This window comes from Montipora capricornis, chromosome 14, assembly GCF_036669925.1.
Source record: "Montipora capricornis isolate CH-2021 chromosome 14, ASM3666992v2, whole genome shotgun sequence".
Lineage (NCBI taxonomy): Eukaryota > Metazoa > Cnidaria > Anthozoa > Scleractinia > Acroporidae > Montipora > Montipora capricornis.
Genome location: NC_090896.1, coordinates 24,926,582 through 24,946,581, shown reverse-complemented (window position 1 = coordinate 24,946,581; position 20,000 = coordinate 24,926,582). Strand labels below are relative to the sequence as shown.

At 40.5% G+C, this 20,000-nt stretch overlaps 1 protein-coding gene and 1 long non-coding RNA gene across 2 annotated transcripts in view; one reads left to right on the top strand and one right to left on the bottom strand.

Annotated features, from left to right (window-relative positions):
• Nucleotides 1–20,000, bottom strand: part of LOC138032294 (uncharacterized) — a 56,311-nt gene that overhangs the window by 32,974 nt on the left and 3,337 nt on the right. The window contains exons 2-3 of the mRNA XM_068879936.1: nt 6,965–7,212; nt 3,730–3,844 (exon numbers count right to left, since the gene is read on the bottom strand). Coding sequence (XP_068736037.1) covers nt 3,730–3,844; nt 6,965–7,212 — 363 coding nt within the window. The remainder of the gene's footprint in view (nt 1–3,729; nt 3,845–6,964; nt 7,213–20,000) is intronic.
• Nucleotides 8,067–11,247, top strand: LOC138032531 (uncharacterized). Its single transcript, XR_011128392.1, has 4 exons — nt 8,067–8,375; nt 8,495–8,546; nt 8,699–8,738; nt 11,167–11,247. It is a non-coding gene; the product is annotated as an uncharacterized lncRNA (long non-coding RNA).

Genomic DNA, 20,000 nt, shown 5'->3' with positions numbered 1-20,000 from the left:
ATTATACTACTATCAAGTTACACAGTGGAGTAATTTAGATAAAAACCAAGGGACAAATCACATTGCATTAAGTCCTTATCTATTTGACATAGGAAACATGACCGAAACGTTGGTATGACCATTTCTCAGGTCAATTTACAATTCCCAAGTATATCGAGGCTTGAATTTCAATAATTGGACAACCCCAAGCAAGATTTGAAAGTACTTCCATTTATTGCAAGCGGTGTTGCGTTACAGGCAGCCGTTGAGAATTTAAACGCGTTATAAGACTTTGTATGGGACATAAAATACCGTCGATTATGAAGCCTAAAAAATGCTCAATTTACCGTTCATTAAATAAAATGAATAAAACTGACTCACCTCTGCTGTATTCTTGTGCGTTTTGGTGCTTATTTTACCGTTTCGGGAATTCCGTGTTTTCACTTTTCTAAGCCGAAGTGAAGGCTGCACACTAAGATTTCGACCGTAGTCAGCTCATGCAGAGGCGGTTTGCGCCTCGAAAATCCATCCCAGGCGCGATTTTTTCAAGCAAAGCTTAAGCCCCATCATTTGCGAACCTCGGTGAATGTTTCGTCGTCAAACATCCCCACGCACTTGGCTGGAAATGAGCATTTTCTGCTTCCGATTCCACGATAGCTGATGAAAATAACAGCCGGTGATCATGTGAATGGTCACGGAGCTTGTGTCCGAGGTTAAATTAACTCCACCAGATGAGGTACAGTCATTTCATGTACAACACTTACCCCCTTCCCCACAGCGTCACTCGTAACCATGGAGCTGTTCGAGAAGCCGCTGTGGGGATGGGGTAAGTGTTGTACATGAAATTACTGTACCTCATCTGAGCTGACTACGGTCGAAATCTTAGTGTGCAGCCTTCACTTCGTCTTAGTACATTGAAAACACGGAATTCCCGAAACGGTACAATAAGCACCACAACGCACAAGAATACAGCAGAGGTGAGTCAGTTTTATTCATTTTATTGAATGAACGGTAAATTGAGCGTTTTTTAGGCTGTATAATCGACGGTATTTTATGTCCCATACAAAGTCTTATAACGCGTTTAAATTCTCAAAGGCTGCCTGTAACGCAACACCGCTTTGCACTCATAATTATTACACACTCTCTAATGACGCGAACTTGGGCTGCCTATGGTTTAAATAGGCAACAATAATTCTTTAAAATTAGGCAATTTTAAATTGAAATCGGCCATCTTTGTTTTTGTGTTTGTGTACGCCTGGAAATCAAGCTTAACCCATGTACCGTGGCTTTCTACGAGACCTCTGTGACAACTTCCATCGAATGGTGAGAGTTAATCTTTTCAGTAGTATCTATAAAGCTAACAAAACTTAACTACATTTCAAGTTAAGATTATTTTACTGACTGGAAAAGCGCCTTCATGTAACAGTGAAAGTCGTCTATGTGGTGCACGTGTTTGATTCAGTTTTTTCGCTCCAATATAATAATATTTTGGACTGGCTGACTGATATTTCGGTATGAAGCGAATGTCACCAAGACCAATATTCACATACCCGAAGTTCCCGCTTAAAGTCCTCCTTGGCAAAATGACACATTCGAACAGACAACATAGCAGTCAGGTTTTCAGGTTTGAGAAATCCATCCACGTTTTATTTCGCTGGCCAGCTTTTCTTTCCATTTTCATTTTTCATCGGAAGCTTCGGTTTTTCTCAAGTCTACTCTAATTTGCTGGAAAAATCGGAGTCATCACTACATAGAGGTCGGAGTCTAAGAAATTGTGAATAAGGAATGGATTTCTTGACATGTGATGGGGATGTGACGATGAATGCAAGAAATAACTGCGAGAATCTGTAGGTTTGCAGTGCACACTGGTACATAGCACGTTGTCACTAATAGATACTTTGATATCTTGGAAAGCCAATGAAGTTTCCGAAATTTCCCAGGTACATTTAAGAGACGGATGAAGAGAATTGACGGAGGTTATAAATTGATCGAGTTCTTCTCTGCTGGATGAAATAGTGCCGATGCAGTCGTCGATGTAGCAGCCGTAGAGTTCAGGTTTGGGGCCATTGTACTGATTAAAAAAATGGTGTTCAACATATCTTACAAAAAGATTGGCATAGCTAGGTCACATTCTTGTGTCCATCGCTACACCTTTCATTTGTTTGTAATAGGTGCCGGCGAAAGAAAAACTGTTAAGCGTAAAAACTAGTTCGGCAAGGCGGAGTAGCGTTTCCAAGCTTGCTTCTTTGACAATGCGCATGCGTTGATCGAAAAGTGTTTAAGTGCTTGAAGACCTTCGCTATTGGGAATGACTGTGGATAGAGATGTAATGTTCATGGTGAAAATAAGTCTGTCTAGTTTCATCGCCCTCAAAAGCGTACTTGAGCAGGTCAAAACACACCCCAAAAGCGGTAGTGAAAAAGCCTTGCTATGTGTATTGAGCAACACCTGAAGGTTTCGTCGGCTTATTCTAAACGCTTCCCCGTGTGAAACCGAACAAATGCGTTTGCTGAAGCATCAAAGACAGCTGTCGCATAAGTAAGAAATTGAAAAAGAAAAGAAGATACGCAAGTCGAATATTTCTATGTCGCATGTTCAAGGTTTTCTTCTTGTGGCTGATTTTTGCCGCCCAGATTGATTGATCAGAGGATCTGCAAGTATTTAGTGGCTTGAGTTCCTGTCACATTTATGGCCTACATGGCCTACTGCCTATTGAACTACAACACCGTTTATTGTAGTTTATCTTACATTAAATTTTTTTGGAGCAGAAAGATCACACAACATTGAGAAAGTGATCGGGGAACGAAGAACTTGGTAAGGTCGAACACGTTTGTTGACCGTTGCTACGTCATAACACATCATATCCAAGATGGCGCTCTCCAAGTCACGAAAGAGGCAACTTCAAAGTGCTCACATTTTAATAGGGAACTGGAAAAAACGGCACTTATTTTCGAATTCCTGAGGAAAAGTTCTAGTAATTTAGAGAAACATTTGTAAGAGCTTACTTTCCCTTTAAGTTTGTATGCAACAACAACAGCAGCAACATGCGCTGCAACGTGAAAGCTCAGTTAAAGGGTCAGATCAATGGGCCATCAGTCGGGCTCGGTAACGGGTGGCGAGAAGTACTTTTCGAGGATCTAATTTTTAAATTTCGGTGTGTATTTAGCTGGTACTTGAGAAGCATACAGCTGATGGCTTTTGCAAAATATAACGCATTTGAGAGGCCAAACGAACCTAGGAAAGGGATTTAAGTACTACACCGTAATAATTATGCAATTCAACTTCCTTCTTACGTTAGGATGTTCTCCCATCTCTGAAATTCTATACTTGAAAAATGATTCAACACGTCCCCGAGTTCCCACATCGCCATCCTACTTTTCAACACAGCTGGCGGCGGAAGACGACTCGTTAAGAAATTGTATCAGGCGTACTTTTCTTTAGGGAGGATGCAAAATTTACGCCTTATCCCAGGTTATCATCAGCAGAGTCCATGTTAGAAGTGATGTTAATTATATTCCATATTTTTCCCTTATCATTACCAGTGTATTGATCGCCAGCATATATATCCCGATTTGCATGTACACATATAGGATCCCTAGGTGATCTAATTAACACACTACATCCTCGCTGAAGTTATTCATTGGTGTTACATATTCGTCAACATCTATAACAATAATAAATGACTCGCGCAAAAGGTGTAAACAATAATTATAATTTGAAGTGTTTTTTTGTTGCCTTCTCGTGTTATACCTGTTTCGCAATGATCAGATGTGAAGCCAATAGGACATACGCAACAATATCCTTTGTCTGTGTATCCTGATTGGCAAACACCTCCGTTTTGACAATGGTTTGTCTCACAAGCGCTCTGGAAACAAAAAAAAAGGTGAGGGAGTTAGTCAAGAAGAAAATTATTTTGCCAGTTTTGTATTATTTTCCTATGAAAATTAAACTGCAACTATGTGTTACTGCTGTAAAGCTCAAACATATATTATATATTAGTTCATTTATTAAAAGAACACACAGATGCCGCGAATGGCCAGAAATTATTTGCGCGTTTTCATGATGCTCTCGTTAGGTCAAAACTTCTTTTTTTCCCATTTACGATGGCTGACGCTTTTCACTATCCCATTAAACTGCTTTGAAAACTAAAATGACGGTAAGGGTTCAGTAAATACCTGCAATTTCGCCAGGCACTTTTGTCCTACCACCTGTGGTTCGCAAGTGTGGTTGTCGTTTCTTATGTCTCTTAGGATGTTTGTTTACTATTTAACACGAAACAATTCCGCTTTGATCCAATTGGATCTCGAAATTTAACAGCAGTTTCTTGTCAAAGAAACTGGTCTTTGTAAAAATTAAAGATTAAATAATTTGCTAGTAACATATAGATTTAGCCAAGGCTAAAAGCGGAGCTCCCTGGTCATTTTTTTCTTACTGCCGGTAGGATTAGTAAAAATAAAAGGTTTTCAGATTCTCGGCGTTTTGGTGTTTCCGGTTACTGCATGTCATTTTCTTTGCTTTATTCTATATAAAAATTCATTGCCCAACTAATGAATTCCACGCTAAATTTTACCAGAAAAACCGATCTTGCATAAATCACGAAGCGATGAGTGTTTACCATTTATATAATTAGAAAAAATTTCCGGAAATTCCGGTTGGTTTGTAAATGGAACACGATTTTGGTTCGTTCTACTGGAAAATTTCCGGGAGCAGAGGGACGCCTGAGATGGTAGTCCTGTTTTCCCGTTGGAAACTTTCCGATGCAAATGTGTGTTCCATTTACAAGTTTTGAAAGGTTTTACCAGTTCCAGGCAATTTACGGCCATATTTTTAATTTTGGTGCGTAAATCTCAATCACCGGGCGGCGAACGGACCTGACTCAGAGTTAAATGGAACACGTTTTTCACCCGATCGAAATTTCCACCGTCGAAATGTCCGTATTTTTGGTAAATGGTAAACAGCCAAGTACACTCTCAGCGAGCGAATGGAAAAGGAAAAAATGCCATTTCGGAGTAAACGGTCATGATAGCCAGCAAATAGGAATCACGTCAGGAAACCGTCAGGAAACTTTGTCAGTTCAATGTCAAAATAGAGTTTTACTGATTATTATTATTTATTATTATTATATACTTTAATTCTCTGAAAACGAAATCATTCACAGTTTGAAACACGCCAGCTTGGTTTGGAACAAGAATCGGCAAAATACTGCAAAGCAACCAAGAAAGGACAAACTTCAAACAAGATCCGCTCCAACAAATGACCCTTAAGTACTTTAAACCTGTAGGTTCTGAAAACACAAGTTAGTGATATTTCTCCCTAATTTTACGAAAATTCATTGCGATTACGTGTTTATAATATATGGGCACATTTTTCTTCTTACTGTCGAGGCAGATCGAGAAACAGTTGGGCAAACGGATTAAAAAGCGCTTGTTCAATCGTATTTTAGAGAATAAAAATTCGAGTTTCATTTTTTGAAGAGAGGAAAACCCAATTAAATTACTAATCTTTTTAAAAATATGCATCCGTAAAAACAACAAACGGTTAGAGCCCAAGTAAAGAAATTGTGGAGTAACTTCTTTCACCAAGTTTGAGCTTTTACTGGTATTCTGTTTTGTCGTTGTTGTTTTCTTTCTCTCTCCTTTCGTTTCAGGCATCATGCAACCTTATCAGAGCTTCTAAAGATAAGCCAAAACTTGAAATACAGAGAAAAAAGCAACTCGAAAAAAATTGAAAATAAACATTCAGCTTTAAGTTTATATCCCTCCGATGCTTGACTTGAATAACTGCGTAGCCGCCAGTGTGGACCACAGATATGATATTTCAAACTGGATTGAAACCGTTTTCCACCTGAACACGAAATGCATTGACTGTTAAGACATATACTGTTCACGTAGTATGCCCGTGTAGTCGCGTCGAGCCACAGAAAGCCCGCGAAAATTGGAGCCTCGTTTATGTTTTGATGATATAACCTGGGTTGAACCTGCGATCCAATCGAAAACCAGTACCTGGTTAGCAGTCAACTTAAGAATACAGCTGACCTCAATGGGCTCTAAACTTAAGCCCGGGATATGGTCACGTGATACTGGTCAGTGGATACCTTGATTTGACAGGTGAAAATTGACCATAACATGGATGTCCAATATCAAAGATGTATGCTGTAAACTAGCGTGATACTGGTCACATTGGCATACATGGACGTACGGACGTACGTAAAGACGTACGGACGTAGGGACGGTCGATGACGTCATAGCTATAGAACCAAAATTTATCGCATCGATGGGTTGCCATATTTTCTTAATTATTGTGCTCCGCGCGCGTGGAGCTCACCTGTAAAAAAAATCCATAAAACTTTTTGTTGTCCCTTCAAAATTTTGCGTAAGCATTGTTCCTAGTTTTTTCTTGGGACCATTGTAAGTCCCAAGAGCAAATAGAAACAATTAACTCGAGTAGATCTAAATCGTTATCCGGAACTAAAAGAGAGAATGTTTCATAAGCAACACAACGTTGCGACCATAGCTCACGGTCTTCTTCAGGCAACTTACAACTTGTCACGTGACAGAAGTGCCACGTGACAAGCAGCTACCAATCAGTCTCACTGAAACAATGCTTATGCAACATTTTGGGGGGACAAACAACGAGTATTATGATATTTTTGATATTGGCTAATTGTGCAAATAGAAGGCATAAAGAATTCTACTAGAGTTTATACTAAAGAATCTTAGTCTGAAAGAATCGCAAGCTTTGGGAGAAAATTAAGTCTCTCGACAATCCACTTCATCACTTCTTACCGCCAACTAGGGTAGAGTTTTACGAAATAGGGGTTATTCTTTCATTACACTAAGAAGAAGGACTGAACGTTTTAAGAGAAGGAGAATGAGAAGGAGAAGGAATGAGGAGGAGGAGATAAATTCGGACAGATACAGAAAGAAAAAAAGAAAAAAAAGAGAGAGAAGGAAATATTTTTGATAATTCTAAGTTTGGCTCTTACATGTGCTCCATGGTAGAGGAAACCATCTCTGTCCTCAAGCTCTGCACCATGATTTCGGTGTGTTGCGTTGTTCAAATCACATTGCTGTGTCCCACTTTCAAAATTAATACTGACACAATTGGGTTCTTTGTAACACATCCACCTACAGTGATGCTTATCCTGGACTTGTACAGTCTTTATGGTATGGTTTACAAGGCTTTTGTTAGCAACAAAAAAGAAATGTGGGAAGAGCAGTTGACGACACTCACCTGCAAAATGGAAAGTTTGATTTTCAATGTGTTTTTCATTTGCATTTTGCACATTCAGAAGCACAGTGTGTGAGAATATTGTGTAATGACTGCGAGTTAATTAATATCTTTTTTCCTTGTATATAATCAAGGAGTTTATGAAATAGCCTAAGCAAGTCTTTCCAGGCTTCATTGCGCATAATCCTGCTTACGTGTACACTGTTCAAGTCACCTGGAACTTTCGAGCGATTGCGGAAGTGCGAGTAAGCGAGAAAAATAATCAAAAGGAAAAAAAAAATTGGAAACTACTCGTATATATATAAAATAAAATATAAAAAAAAAAAAAAGAAGAAGAATAATGAAACACAGTTTTGTTGGAGATAAAAGGTCTTTTATTTCTGTCGGAAACTGGAAGAATTCATTTAATTACCTAGATGATTGACGATAATTTAACACCAACTAAGAATTGCGTGATTGTCTGATAATGTACTTTGCCCCGATCAGTTTTTCCTGACTGAATTGTTGAGTTGAGTCGAGTGTTGTAGATTATAATGCAGAAGAATTAAATTGTGAGTATACAGGAAACGTTTCTCGTTGTGCGTTTTTGACAAAGTGGAACCTCCGACGAGACGTTGTTAAGCAACATGGAGACAAAAATTGCGGATTTGAACGGGAAAATAAAGACACTCAGCTTTCGAGTGAAAAAGACGGACGAGGTACTAAAGAAGGATGATCTAGAAGCTTCAGAAAGACACAGAACCTCGCCAGAGACTATGGTAACAGCACTGAACACGTTAGAGGAATCAATAGAGGAGAAGAAGTTCGTAAATGGCGAGGACGAAGAGTCATTTCAAGAATGGCAGGGGCACCCAACGGATCTGTTCCTCACTTTATCTGTTCCCCAGAGGAATCTTGCTGGCTGGCAAAAATACAGGTGTTCCGATGAGCTGGCTGGGAAATTTATCATTGATAGAGGTTTTGCCTGGGAATTACTGACTTTTTCTAGCATGTCAACCCGAGCTGGCTGTAGAAACTCTGAAGACTGAGAACGACAAACGACGGCTGGTCAGAGTGATTGCGCTTGCGGAAAAAACCTGTGTCGGTTTTGTTCGGTCGTTTTTTAAAAGCGCGCGGAGGTTCCACAGATCGACGAACACGGATTGTGCTGTTTTCCTCATTTACATGTAAGATTAATTTCCATTGTTATTTTATCTGTATGCTGAGATTCTCGTGATGTTCTTCTACACTGAATTGAAATGAACAGAGTGAATTTAACAGTATTAACTTGTATTTTCATTCACAGTCGACCAGAGTTTCGACGGTGTACAATGTGTTTGGTGTTAGCGTTTTCGGAGGTATAAGACTTCCTAATGTAGTTGTTTTAATGCTTTTTTTCGGTTATCTGTATTAGTCAAGTGCGTGATGATCTTTTACAGTTGAAGCGAATTGAGCCAACGATCGAATTGTAAAAAATTGACAGCAGTACGTATTTTTCTTATTCGTGTAGGCAGCCACGGGATCAACCAGGTGCTTTCCTCAAACACAAGGTAAAAATCAAGAAAAATTCGCACTTATTTTAATTTAGTTTATTTCGCTAGAAAGACGATTTATTACTCTCGAGAACTCCTGCGAAGAGATCCTTTTGTAAGAACCTGTTGGCAGATATTTGGCATAATTATACAAAACCCTGTTTAGTTAACTAAAATCAAGCAGGTTCTATAATTATGTGAGTAACAGTTAAATTGCAATAAACACTTTATCCAAGGAGTTTGACTTTGAGATCGCAAATATTTATTTTTCTGGCAATCAGTACCTATATCTCCTACATACAAATTAGGACCTTGTCAACAATCCACTTTCAGCCTGCATCCAAGCATCCCTATTTTGCCAGACAAAAAAAATATATATATGTTCGTATATGCAGGCTTTTATTATTTTTTTTTTTTTCTCTGACTAAGAAAACTTTGTTGGTTTTGGTCAGACTGTGGTTTTAATTGTGAGAATGCTTCTGATGATCAGCTGTTTTGTATTGGGTAGAGTGCTTAATTAAGACATAGTTAGTCTATTGTTCTTACAATGTATGATTGTGTCAGCAATAACTGTTGTCATCAACAGATACATTGACAAAACAATTATTTGTTATTGTGACCAACAGCACTAATTCTTTTTTACTTGGCAGATTGTTTACTTTTCCTTTTCAACAATCACAAATTATCTTTAGTCATACTTTGTCTCTGGACAAAGCCAAACTGAGTTAGGCTTGTGAAGATGGGCATTCTTTGTTTGTTCATTCTTATGACCCTCTCTCTTCCATCAGGTTGAGTTAGGCTTGTGACGATGGCCATTCATTGTTTGTTCATTCTTACGACCATCTCTCTTCCATCAGGTTGAGTTAGGCTTGTGACGATGGGCATTCATTGTTTGTTCATTCTTACGACCATCTCTCTTCCGTCAGGTTGAGTTAGGCTTGTGACGATGGGCATTCTTTGTTTGTTCATTCTTATGACTCTCTCTCTTCCCTCAGGTTGAGTTAGGCTTGTGACGATGGCCATTCATTGTTTGTTCATTCTTACGACCATCTCTCTTCCGTCAGGTTGAGTTAGGCTTGTGACGATGGGCATTCTTTGTTTGTTCATTCTTACGACTCTCTCTCTTCCCTCAGGTTGAGTTAGGCTTGTGACGATGGCCATTCATTGTTTGTTCATTCTTACGACCATCTCTCTTCCGTCAGGTTGAGTTAGGCTTGTGACGATGGGCATTCTTTGTTTGTTCATTCTTACGACTCTCTCTCTTCCCTCAGGTTGAGTTAGGCTTGTGACGATGGCCATTCATTATTTGTTCATTCTTACGACCATCTCTCTTCCGTCAGGTTGAGTTAGGCTTGTGACGATGGGCATTCTTTGTTTGTTCATTCTTATGACTCTCTCTCTTCCGTCAGGTTGAGTTAGGGCATTCATGGTTTGCACTGAGAACTTTGTTTCCTTTTTGGCCCTCTATTCAGTTGTCTATTAAGTTTAAATTCTCCTTTAATGTGAATGGCTGCAAATCCGTGTCATTGGGAGGAAGACGCTCAACAGTTGTTCAGTCATGGTAACATTTTAAATTTTATTGAAATAATTTATGGCATGGAGAAAGTCCATTCAATTTGGCCAGTTTAAGTGCTAGACCTATATGGCCTGCAGAAATTTTACTGATCTTGTTATCCATCCAGCTCAAGATGTAACTGTCATATTTGGCGAGTCAAGGGAATTTTTTTTCAATTTTTCAGTTGATCTGGAAAGATATATAGCTAAATATGTTGACTGCTCTGCACCATGATGACAAATAGATCTTATTACCTCAAGCTGTATTTTTTGGCCAATCCGCAAAGACATTCATGATAAATAAACATGTTTCAACTTAAGCGTAAGGTTTCTGCATCTAAGAATTACAGGGGCTTGAGTCTACTTTTTACAAATACTAACAATCACAGGTTGCCTACATAATGTGTTTGACCCTTGGTATTATTGAATTTAGAAGCAATGTATGAGAATAGCAAAAAGTTCCATATTATTGTACAATTCTGGGATAAATATTTGCATATAAGATGAGAATAAACAAACCTTCATCCGAAATGTTCTGCTGTGTCGTTATTGTGGCTGCTTGTGGGAAATTTAGCGATTTCAAGGACGTGTGTTGCTCTGGTAAAAATTGCTACAATTTGCCATTTTCAGCCATAATAACAACAGCACAAGATCATTTCAGATAGTTTATCCTCTTCTTGTGTAAATATTTATTGCAGAATAGTACAATAATAATTATGGAACTTTTTGCTATTCTCATACATTGCTTCTAAATTCACCCTTTGTGTGGGTCCCCTGTGATAACAATGATTAGTGAGTCCATAGCTAGATCTGAAAACTCAATCAGCATTACTGCTGGCTCTACTCAATTAATATTGGTCTCTAATTTATTTCCTTTTTAATTATTTTTCAGGCTACCATGGAAATAGCAAGGAATAGGACATTAGCAATTGTGTAACTGAAGAGATGAATAAAAATGTAAAATGAAGAGCTATTTCAAGGTTCCAGTTGTTCTACCTTATTGTAGACAAAATTATACAGGTTTATCCTAGCAAGTATTTTATTGCTTTTGTGTACAATGGTGCTAGGTATTATGAATTCTGTGCTCGCTTTCCAGGGTGACAAAAGGCTCCTAAAATTCAAACTGCTCGAGACAGCAGTACATGTAGAGTATCATACTAACACAAGAACTACAGCTGTGTGTTTCACATTATCGTTCCATTATCATTATCAATATAAGTATTGTTATTGTTATCATCATCATCATTATTATTAGTAGTAGTAGTATTATTCCTTTCATTTATATATATATATATATTAATATGTTAATTAAGTAATTAATTAATTAATTAATTTAATTCCTGGCTGGGAAATAAAATAAATTTGATCAGCTGGCTGGGAAACCAACCAATTTTATCTAGCTGGCTGGGAAATTTCTTGTGTGTCTTGCTGGGAAAAAGGAACAGATAATTTTTTCCCAGCAACACTGAAAAACACCTGAAAATGCCTTAATAACATTTATTTTCATTAACTGGGGTATAATAATACATTTTACAACAAATTGGTCGTTGGGTGCCCCTGGAATGGGCTAGCGGAATTGAAGAAGTTGTGAATCAAGCGGATGAATGTATGCGTGAATTGTGAATTGACACGCCAGATTGGGCAGATCGACCGCAATTTGAAGCACGCAACTGCTCTTTACGAGCACAAACGAGAAATCGAATTGGAGAAAGAGAAACTGAGACAGAAGCAAGAAGCTGTTGAGCGTGCACATGCAGAGGAGTTAGAATGTGAAAAGAAAAAAATGGAGTTGAAACAAGCTCAAACAGAACTTCAACTCCGCCACCGGAAATTACAGCAATGTCTAGCAACGTGGTAAAAATTCCGAAGCTAGTAATCACAAAGTTTGATCACACACGACAAGACTGGGTGCGGTTTTTGGGGACAGTTCGAAACACAAATTGACAAGTCCTCTACCCCTGAAGTTACTAAATTCTCATACTTGAAAGAATTGGTGGATTTGAAGGTGAGAAACCTTATCGATGGCCTTCCGTTTACCCCCGAAGGTTATAATAGGGGCTAAAAATCTACTCGCAAAACGATATGGAAAAACGAGCGAAGTTGTGGGAACCTACGTAAGGAATATACTGGAACTCCCTACTGTCAGAGAAAGGGATGTCAAGAAGATTCACGAATTTTACGAGATACAGCTTTTCAATGTTGAGTCGCTGCAAACAATTCAGAGCATAAACAAACTGGACGCCGCTGTACGTTTCACATTTGACAAGCTAGATGTAATTAAGAACGAGCTGGCCATGAAAACTGGAGCGAATGGACATTTGTGCAATTTCTTGAGGCGCTTGAGAAATGGACAATTAACAATCCAGTTCAAGGAATGGAAAGTTTAAAGCCAAAGACTGTGACAACTGTCAATCGAAGAGAGAAATCGAGGGCGTTCTACGCAAAACGTGATGAAAGGAATTAATAAGGGAACATCCGAGGCTGTCTATTTTGCCTGAGTCCAGATCACAAGGCTGTTAACTGTGACAAGGTTGTGAGTGTTGAAGCGAGGAAAAAGGTTTTCCTAGAGAAACGTATGTGTTTTAATTGTTCAGGAATTGGGCACCGAGCAGGAGAGTGCAAAAGCAAGTCCACTTGTCAAGTATGTCACGCAAGGCATAATACATCATTGTGCGATAACACCCAATTTCAAGCTCAGACACGTGAGCCAGGGATGACAGCACATCACATCGGCAACTCGGCCGTAATTCATCCTGTCGTGGTAGTCACGATTAATGGATACAAATTTAGAGCCCTGTTGGACAGTGGAGCAAGTCATTCGTACGCCTCCGCTACTGCGATCGACTTGATTAATGCAAGTTTAAATTCGACCGGTTTAAGACAAATAGCGATGCTGACTGGCGTCACAACAAGAACTAAGCAAGTTTTTGGAGTGGGTATCAGTTCAGTTACTGGTGATTTTGAGCTCGAAGTGGACGTCACCAAAGTCAACAAGAGAGAGCTGCTGATTTTAGAAAACCCTCGTTACAACCAGCCGATAGAAGGGAACTCTCACCTCAAGGGAGTACGCATGGATGATGTCGACGACAAAGCTAAGGTGGCTGTAAATCTCATACTGGGTGCGAACGAATTTGCGAAAATTCGGACAGGAGAACGTTTGCGTGTGGGTCGTCGTCGTGGGGACCCAGTAGCGGAGTATACCCGTTTTAGGTGGACAGTCATGTCGCCTGGCGCAGACCAAGATTTATCACCTGCTTATTTGCCGGTGAATTCGAACTGTGACTTCGAGAGATTGTGTGCACTTGATGTTCTTGGCCTAGCAGATACGCCAGCCGGGGACCAGTTTGGTGTCTACGATAAGTTTAAAAAGCAACTGACGCGATTACCTGAAGGTTGGTACGAGACGAGCCTGCTTTGGAAAGGGAATTGTCCTTCCCTACCAAATAACCATGACGGAAGTATGCGACGACTAAATTCCCTCTTGCGGAAATTACGCCGAAAGAACATGTTGGACGACTATGATGACGTAATAAGAGAACAGTTGGCGGAAGGCGTAGTAGAACGGGCACCTGCCGAAGTCTCCGGGAGAGAGTTTTATTTGCCACATCGTGCGGTTGTTCGTGAGGGTGCGGAAACAACAAAGCTTCGAGTCCTGTATGATGCGTCTGCGCGAGCTCACTAAATGAGTGCCTACATGCCGGCCCGCTTCTGCAGAACAAGCTGTGGAGCGTTCTCACTCGTTGCCGCTTCCACCCTGTGTTGGTGACCAAGATGCCTTGCGCTTTCACTGGATCGTAGACAAGACTGCGAAGGAAGTGGAAACGCTACGATTCACCCGGGTTGTGTTTGGCCTTGGCCCATCGCCATTTCTTCTAAATGGGATGATCCAGCAACATCTTCAGAATTTAGAGACGAAATGCCCCGAAACCGTCAACGAAGTGCGGAAGAGCGTATATGACCGATGACCTTATTTCCAGAGGAAGTACTACAGACAAGGCTAAGCAGTTGAAACGAGAAGCTATCGAGATCTTTAATGAAGCCAAGTTCGAGCTACACAAGTGGCACTCTAATAAGGAGGGGCTAGAAACTGATTGTGAAAATTACGAGAGGTCTTTCGCCAAAGAACAGCTCAACAATGTGTCAAAGCCAAAAGGGATCAAAGTACTTGGTGTTAGTTGGGACAAGGTGCAGGCAGGAACCCATGACCCGGAGCCTACAGCTCCCATACTGGGCCTATGTAACGGCATTTTTACAGACCGATCTATTTTTAGACTATCTATACTGGAAAAAAACAAAAGCGGTTCCGGTTCGGTGACCCTATGACGTCTGCTTATGGTCATCAGGCTCCTGTGGGAGTCTCATTCGTCGGAAATTTAATCTAAAAATAAATCGGTCTGTGAAAACACCGTTACACGAACACAGTAGAGTTGTAGGCTCCGGGTCATGGGTTCCTGGTGCAAGACACCCTTCACGTTGACTTTCCAAGTCCACCAGCCGAACTGACGAAGCGAGAGATCCTTACCAACTTAGCAAAAGAGTACGATCCGCTGGGTTTAGCATCACCAGTTTTACTGGAGGGCAAACTGCTATACCGGAAAACCTGCGTACAGAAGAACGCGTGGGATAGTCCGTTACCGGAAGACTTAGTGGTACAGTGGACGAAGTGGAAACGGAACATCCCGGATGTCGTTACAGTACAACGCTGCGTTCCTCTTCACCAAGGAGAAATTCAAGAGATACAATTACACGCATTCGGCGACGGCAGCGGTCGAAGAGTATGTGCTGCAGTCTACCCAGTGGTGACTCAAGCATCGGGAGCATCACAAGGATAAATCACCGCAGAGGCTCGGCTTGCCACACAAGGGTTAACCATTCCCCGACTGGAAATCGTGTTAGGTCAAATGGCAGTCAATCTGGCCAACAACGTGCGACAAGCATTGGAGGGACTCCCACTAGCGGCTGATATCTACTGTTGGTTGGACCGTTCTGTCGCCCTTCACTGGATCAATGATCACGGAGACTACCGCCAATTCGTTGCGAATCGTGTGAGGAAGATTCGGCTTTCGTAAAGCCATGAGGATTGGTGCTTGGAGCTTGCGATTCTTGCGCAATTGTTGTCCTCCTTCCAACAAGATCCGTAGACCTCTGACAACGGCAGAGCTAGCTGAGCATGAGCTGTTTTGGATCAAGAGAACGCAGAAAGAGGGGATGAGAAATACAAATTTTATCGCTTTATCGCGGATCAAGAGCAGCTCAACCTACAACAAAACAAACATGGTGTGTTGGAATGCCGAGGTCGTGTACAGGGAGATTATCCCATCTACCTGCCAGATTCGGTCCTTTTTACAGCTAACCAGCATAACAGCTAACAGCATAACCACGTGACTACACTCCATGGAGGAGTTTCTTTGACGATGACGAAAGTGAGAGGAAAATTATGGGTACCCCGACTGCGGAAGTTAGTCAAGAAAACGGTGAAGAACTGCAGTGGCTGCAAACGCTTTCAAGCAGTAGCCTTGAAGAATCCACCCACCGCACTGCTGCCTAGCGAGCGAACAGAAGGAAGTACACCTTTCAATGTGATAGGTGTTGATTTCGCCGGTTCTGTGAAGTACCGCAGCAAGCGCAAAGAAGAACGTAAAGCGCACGTGATCTTGTATTCGTGTAGCCTTACTCGCGGAGTGTTCTTAGAGTTATTTCCAAGCTTGGAGACTACCGATTTCATCCAAAGTTTAAATCGCTTTATTGCCAGGAGAGGACGTCCATCGAAAGTCTATTCAGACAATGGGAAAACCTTTGTCGTCGCTGCCAAGTGGGTAAAGAAGGTGCGGAGAGATGAAAGATTCCATTCCTTCCTGAGTGAGCATTCCATCCATTGGCAGTTCAACCTCGCCGAGCGCCATGGTGGGGTGGACAGTATGAGCGTCTCATTGGATTGATGAAGTCCATGTTCTACAAAACAGTTGCCCAAGGTCTGCTTACTTGGGAAGAACTGAGTGAAGTCATCCTGGATATTGAAGTTGCGATGAACAACCGCCCGTTGTGTTACGTGGAAGACGACGTGCAACTTCCGACGTTAACGCCGAATGTTTTCCTGATGAAACTCCAGTGTTCTGCCCGAGTTGCAGCCCTATCACATAGAAGAAAGAGATTTAAGGAAACGCGCCAAGTTCCTGATGAAAACGAAAGATGTGATGTAGCGTAGGTGGACGACCAAATACTTGAGCGCGCTGCGTGAGCGTCACCGGCTCAGTCGCGGAAAGAAAGGGAAAGAGAATTCTCTGGCTGTTGGAGACGTTGTTATCGTGAAGTCCCATGAACGAAAATGGAATTGCTGGCCACTGGGGATTGTGGAGCAACTGATTGCTGGAAGAGATGGAGTAATTCGTGGTGCTAAGTTACGGGTCGGTCGGTCACACGTCGAGCGTCCTGTGCAGCTGTTGTACCCGTTAGAGCTGTCCTGTGATGAAGACGACAATCATGAAACAGCTGTGACACTCAACCCTGACGCACCAATGTTCAGACCCAGGAGTGATGCTGCTGCAGCCGCGGAACTCCGAGTGAAAGATATCATTCAAGCAGAACTGAATTGAACGTTATTTTAGGCCGAAGAATTTATGGACAATTTTACTCGTTAAGAATTTCTCGTGAATCTTTGTTTGTTAAGACGTAGCAGTTACCTTCTTGAGCATATGTCTCGTTGCCTGCGCACGAGTCATATGGGGGAGTGTGTCGGAAACTGGAAGAATTCATTTAATTACCTTGATGATTGACGATAATTTAACACCAACTAAGAATTGCGTGATTGTCTGATAATGTACTTTGCCCCGATCAGTTTTTCCTGACTGAATTGTTGAGTTGAGTCGAGTGTTGTAGATCGTAACGCAGAAGAATTAAATTGTGAGTATACAGGAAACGTTTCTCGTTGTGCGTTTTCGACAATTTCATAAGTACCGAGATTCATCCACGAAAACGATAGTGAATACAATTCGTACTGATTCTAAATGTAGAAAATCAGGAACACAAACGACAAAATTTCACTGTGAAGAAATATCGTTCGTCCAATCAGAAACGCGAACGACGAAATTTCACTAGTGATGAATGAACGTATCGAATGGAACGTCATCCGACTGCCGTTGCACAAAAACCGGTCGCTTTGAAAAATGGCCGAGAGAAGGTTCGCTTCTGAGTTGCTCAGTTGAAGAATTTATTTTAGAACAAGAAAACAGAAATGTCGCTCAAAAACTGAACGAGATGTATGATTGCTTGAACGACTTTTGAAAGCGAATGTCGACCGCAGGAAAATGGAAGTTATTCCAGCGTTGAACTGAATGAATACTGAATACATCAACCAATTTAATCTCCGTCCTCACTTAAGACGGCAATGAATACGAGCCGACTTTCCTTCGAAGTTTAGTGGCTAGCTTGGAACGACAAATGAAGAAAAAGGGTTATACCGCAAGCGTAAGAAACGACCTGGTATTTGAGAAAACCAGAGAGGTTCTTTAGTCCAAACAAAAACAGCTAAAGAAGCAAGGAAAGGGAAATCAACCCAAAGCGCCGGTAGCTTTGACAAGCGACGAACTAAAAACACTCTTCACTTGGACTACTTTGTAATATCTGAAACACAGTATGTGTTGTAACTTTTATTGAACAAGTTGTCGGTTGGGCGATTTTAAACCATTGTATATCGCTTTCATCGCACCACTCCATTTGTGCAAAGTAAAATTGTCTATCAAGCACTACCACGAAGAAAACTTCAGTACCTATGAAATACACACATTACAGCATGGAAAATGCTTTGTACGATTTTTATTCACTGGTTGTTTCGTATCAGAAAACTCACTCGTTCGCTGCGCTCACTCGTTCGTTTTCTGATACTATTCAACTCGTGATTAAAATCGTACGCGCACATTTTCCATGAAGTAATCTCTACTTTTCGATCAACTGAACACATTTGATTGCAAACGTACCGTTGCTGAGTGGTGAAGGAAAAAACAGCTTTTGAAACAAAACAAAACAAGATAAAACCAAAAATAAAGTAAAACACCATCAGCTACTACCTTTTCCGACTATTTTTTTATTTCAAGGAAGGGCAGGGACCTCATCTAGAAAAAGGTTATGGCGGACAAAATAAAGATGTAAAATTGAAAGAGCTTCAGAGCGGTTGCTGATTAAAATAGGTTCGAATGAATGTTGACGGCACTTATTTGAAAGAACATGATATCTCAACTAAATCAACTTCGTGGTAGTTCCCCGCTATTAATAGTTGGTATTATAGAACATAATTGTTTTATTCGGTAGCAGCCAAAACGCGGGGCCGACGTCGGGGTCTCATTTTTTTCTTTTTTTTTTGGTTTCAATTTTTGTCGTTATTCTCCAGTAATGTTACGTTGGAATGTTCGGCATCTTTCCTTCATTTATGGTGGAAATAAGTAAAAAAATATGGGAAATACGGAAGCTACGAAAGGGACATCTTTGTTTGTTTTTTCGAAATACGAGAATTTCAGAAATTGGAGTTTTTATGGCTAATATATGCTAAGTCCTAGAGACACAGAAGACTCGCTGAGCTCCACATTTTAAAACCAGATTTTTAATGTTTACGTCTTAAAAACCTTTTCCGCAATACAATTAAGGCGAAACAGACCATAGCGACAGTTCCACGATAGTCGTCACACAACGTTCTCATTTGCTTGTTTCCGCAAAATTGTTTTCAATGTTGTTGTCTTTTTTATCGTGATATAGGATTCGATCCCTTGAAGTCCAAATAGAATTGGCTAGCAAGTTCCCCTGCGACTCGTGCGTAGTAAAGATGGACAACAACATGACATCAACACGAACAAACAAGCAGAGAACGTTGCGTGACAGCGTAACGATCATCGTGGAACTACGATTCTTTTTTTTTTCTCAAGAAGTAAACATTACAATGTTATTTTAAAGTGTGGAGCTCAGCGAGTCTTCAGTGTTTCTGGCAGTTGGCGTATATTTCATAAACTCCAATTTCAGCATTTTCCGAAATTATCTCAATTTTGAAAAACAAACTCAGATTTTCGGAAAGACGAAGTCAGATGCTCGCAAAAAACCAACTTCGATTTTAAAACACACACACACACAAAAAAAACAAAGTCCGATTTCGAAAAAAAAACGAGTAAGATGTTCTTTTAAGTTCTTAAAAGAAATTTCATAGCTTCATCCTTTCGAGGTATTCCCTTTTTTCTCGCTTTGACCGGAATTCCCGGAAGTTTCTGTACCATTTGTCAAAAATTACAAGTGCCAGAGAAAATAAACCGTTTCATTTGTTTTTCAACCGGAACAACGTACCCGTTTTTTTCTGGCAAATGATACAACGCATTCCTATTTTCTTTTTCAAAGTACAGAACGTGCAGTACCATCTGTCAAAACGTTCTCAGCGAGAATTTCATTCAAATGGTAAGACCTGGTAAGCGCTCAAGAATCAAAATAGCTAACAAAATTAAGTCCCTTGAGGACGCTATAAAAGTTCAAAGTCTTTTGTTTATCAAAAACATGTGAAAATGGGACAGTTATGTCAATTCCATTCTCTTCGTTTCGATCGCACATTCAGTGTGAGGAGGTTAACTATCAATAGAGTTATTTTAGTAGAGTTGTGACTTATAGTTAGAGCTAACAACTGCCAAAATCCTGAATTCAAGATCTCTTAGCAAGAACCACATCTATTTTAAGAAACGCATTAACAGAGCTAGAGGG